Genomic DNA, 1,951 nt, shown 5'->3' with positions numbered 1-1,951 from the left:
AGAACAATCGCCAAATATTTCATGTGCTGGTATAGAGAGGACCAAATTGAGTCGAAAAGTCCTCTACCATTTTACAATTTTCACAATAGATAAAAAAATATTAATTACTAAAAATCGCCGAATATTAGTTTTCAATAGCTTTTTACTTAACTAAAATTAATATTATTAATTGATTTATTCTATCGAGTCTTATTCAATTTAATTGTTAAATAAATTAATTAACAGTATTAACCCTTGAATACCACACTATTTTCGCCACCTGATTTCACTACACATGGATTATGGTAACTCTGGAGTCTTCTTTTGCTTTTATCCCGAGATATAATGCATCAATGCAAAGAAATGTTTTTTCCCCCCTTTGCTCCCACTCCACACTTCTGACCGTTCATAAACGCCGCGCGTTTTTTCAAACGGACTGTGGGTTACCGTAATCCAGTGTGATGTTCAAGGGTTAATTTAGATACAATACATATATTTACAGTTTTGTTTTCTAATTTTACAAATCAGAACTGATTGTATGTATTAGGAAGTTACAATAAGAAGTTTCAGAACTGAAATTCTGCGTGTTTATAAATTGCATTTAATTGGATTTTAAATCCCAATTTAAGAGGCTTCGATATTTCTCATTATGTTTTTTCTTATCTTTAATTTATTACACCGCTCTTTATTTTAAATTTATCCTTGTACAGTTACATTGCTCTCTGTACAGTTTGCATTGATCGATGAACTCGAGCTTCCCGTTCGAAATTGCACAAGTATTACCAAATATGTTATCACTGTGCCAGTCAACTGAGAGAAATAATCAAAACTATTAATTTAAAAAACTTAATTCATATTAAATTACTTACATTCTAATTATTCTCACCGAATGAAGAAAAGTATTATCGAGCGTAAAGTATCCGTTAGCTGTAAACTGTATTTTGCGATGTAACAATTGAAGCGAAAATTTCTTGAGCTGTAACATATTTATGATAAATATCGTTACTATGAATATCGTTTCTGAGAAAGTTTTATCTAATTTTGTTTCTTACTTCTGTTTTTGTCTCTTTTCCGATTGCACAGTTTAAAAGATCATGCACTATATTGCCCGTTTTCGTCATCTATACAATAAATATATAATTGAAATATTTTATAAAATATTTAGGATTTTATGTACTGTTAAAAATATTTTGGTTCGTTGATTAAAATGATATGATTAAAATGCGATCTTATCATATTCGTTATCGTACCTCGATTAAAATCCGGGTAATTCCATTGCTGAGAACAAAGATTGGATAAATCAGAATTATTATCCGGACCATGACACAAATAATACCATAATAAGAATTTGAGATATCACTCAGCAACAGATACAAGAGAAAATAGTAACCATTACATATGAGCGTCAGAAAGTTAAAAACAACGCCGAATAGTATCGGTAGTGAATAGAAACTCGATACATCCTCAGAGATTTCACAGAGATGACAATGCACATCTCGCAGTTGCATCAGTTGATGAACGGTCGAATTGTTGACTACGATACGACGCGTTTGATAGAGAGGCTGCAGTCGAAGATCAGGTGTATGGAATCTGGTGAGGTTTTGTATCGCTCGATTCACATCAGCGAAATCTGTCTGAATGACCGTCACCAACAGGAAGTACTGTATCAATAGCCAACCCACGTGAAATGGCGGCAAAACGTCTGTCAACCATGAGGCTGGGCCCGAACGGTAGGCCAGAAACTCCATGAGCAAGAGAAGTATCAGCAGGCAAATCTTCAAGATGCAAACGGTGATCATAATGCAGAAGACGCGCTGTCGTCGTAGCGGATGATATAGATTATACAGACGATCAATCTCGTGCTCAATTGTGATTAATCGATTGGCGATCCGCACCAAGGTCTTCTGGTCAATGCAGTAGCTAATCGAAATTATGCAGATCACCAGGGCACCAAGTACAGTTTGCAGAACAT

The 1,951-nt window shown here is 34.5% G+C and overlaps 1 protein-coding gene across 1 annotated transcript; it reads right to left on the bottom strand.

The window, feature by feature from the left end:
* Nucleotides 1-675: 675 nt before the first annotated feature.
* LOC108757354 (putative gustatory receptor 28b) lies at nt 676-1,100 on the bottom strand. Its single transcript, XM_018513038.1, has 3 exons — nt 1,032-1,100; nt 866-955; nt 676-789 (listed from the first exon to the last, which is right to left on the bottom strand). Exons 1-3 carry the CDS (start codon nt 1,098-1,100, stop codon nt 676-678), a joined length of 273 nt encoding a protein of 90 aa, XP_018368540.1.
* Between the last annotated feature and the right edge of the window lie 851 nt (nt 1,101-1,951).

This window comes from Trachymyrmex cornetzi, unplaced genomic scaffold (genome assembly GCF_001594075.2).
Source record: "Trachymyrmex cornetzi isolate Tcor2-1 unplaced genomic scaffold, Tcor1.1 scaffold4475, whole genome shotgun sequence".
Lineage (NCBI taxonomy): Eukaryota > Metazoa > Arthropoda > Insecta > Hymenoptera > Formicidae > Trachymyrmex > Trachymyrmex cornetzi.
Note: the sequence above shows the minus strand (reverse complement) of the source record. Positions and strands in the feature narration are given on the sequence as shown.

Coding starts and splice junctions, on each gene's coding strand:
- LOC108757354 (XM_018513038.1), bottom strand. CDS start 1,100: ATGACGAAAACGGGCAATATAGTGCATGATCTTTTAAACTGTGCAATC. Junction 956..1,031: donor GAAAAGAGACAAAAACAGAA/GTAAGAAACAAA, acceptor AATATGTTACAG/CTCAAGAAATTTTCGCTTCA. Junction 790..865: donor ATAATACTTTTCTTCATTCG/GTGAGAATAATT, acceptor TATTTCTCTCAG/TTGACTGGCACAGTGATAAC.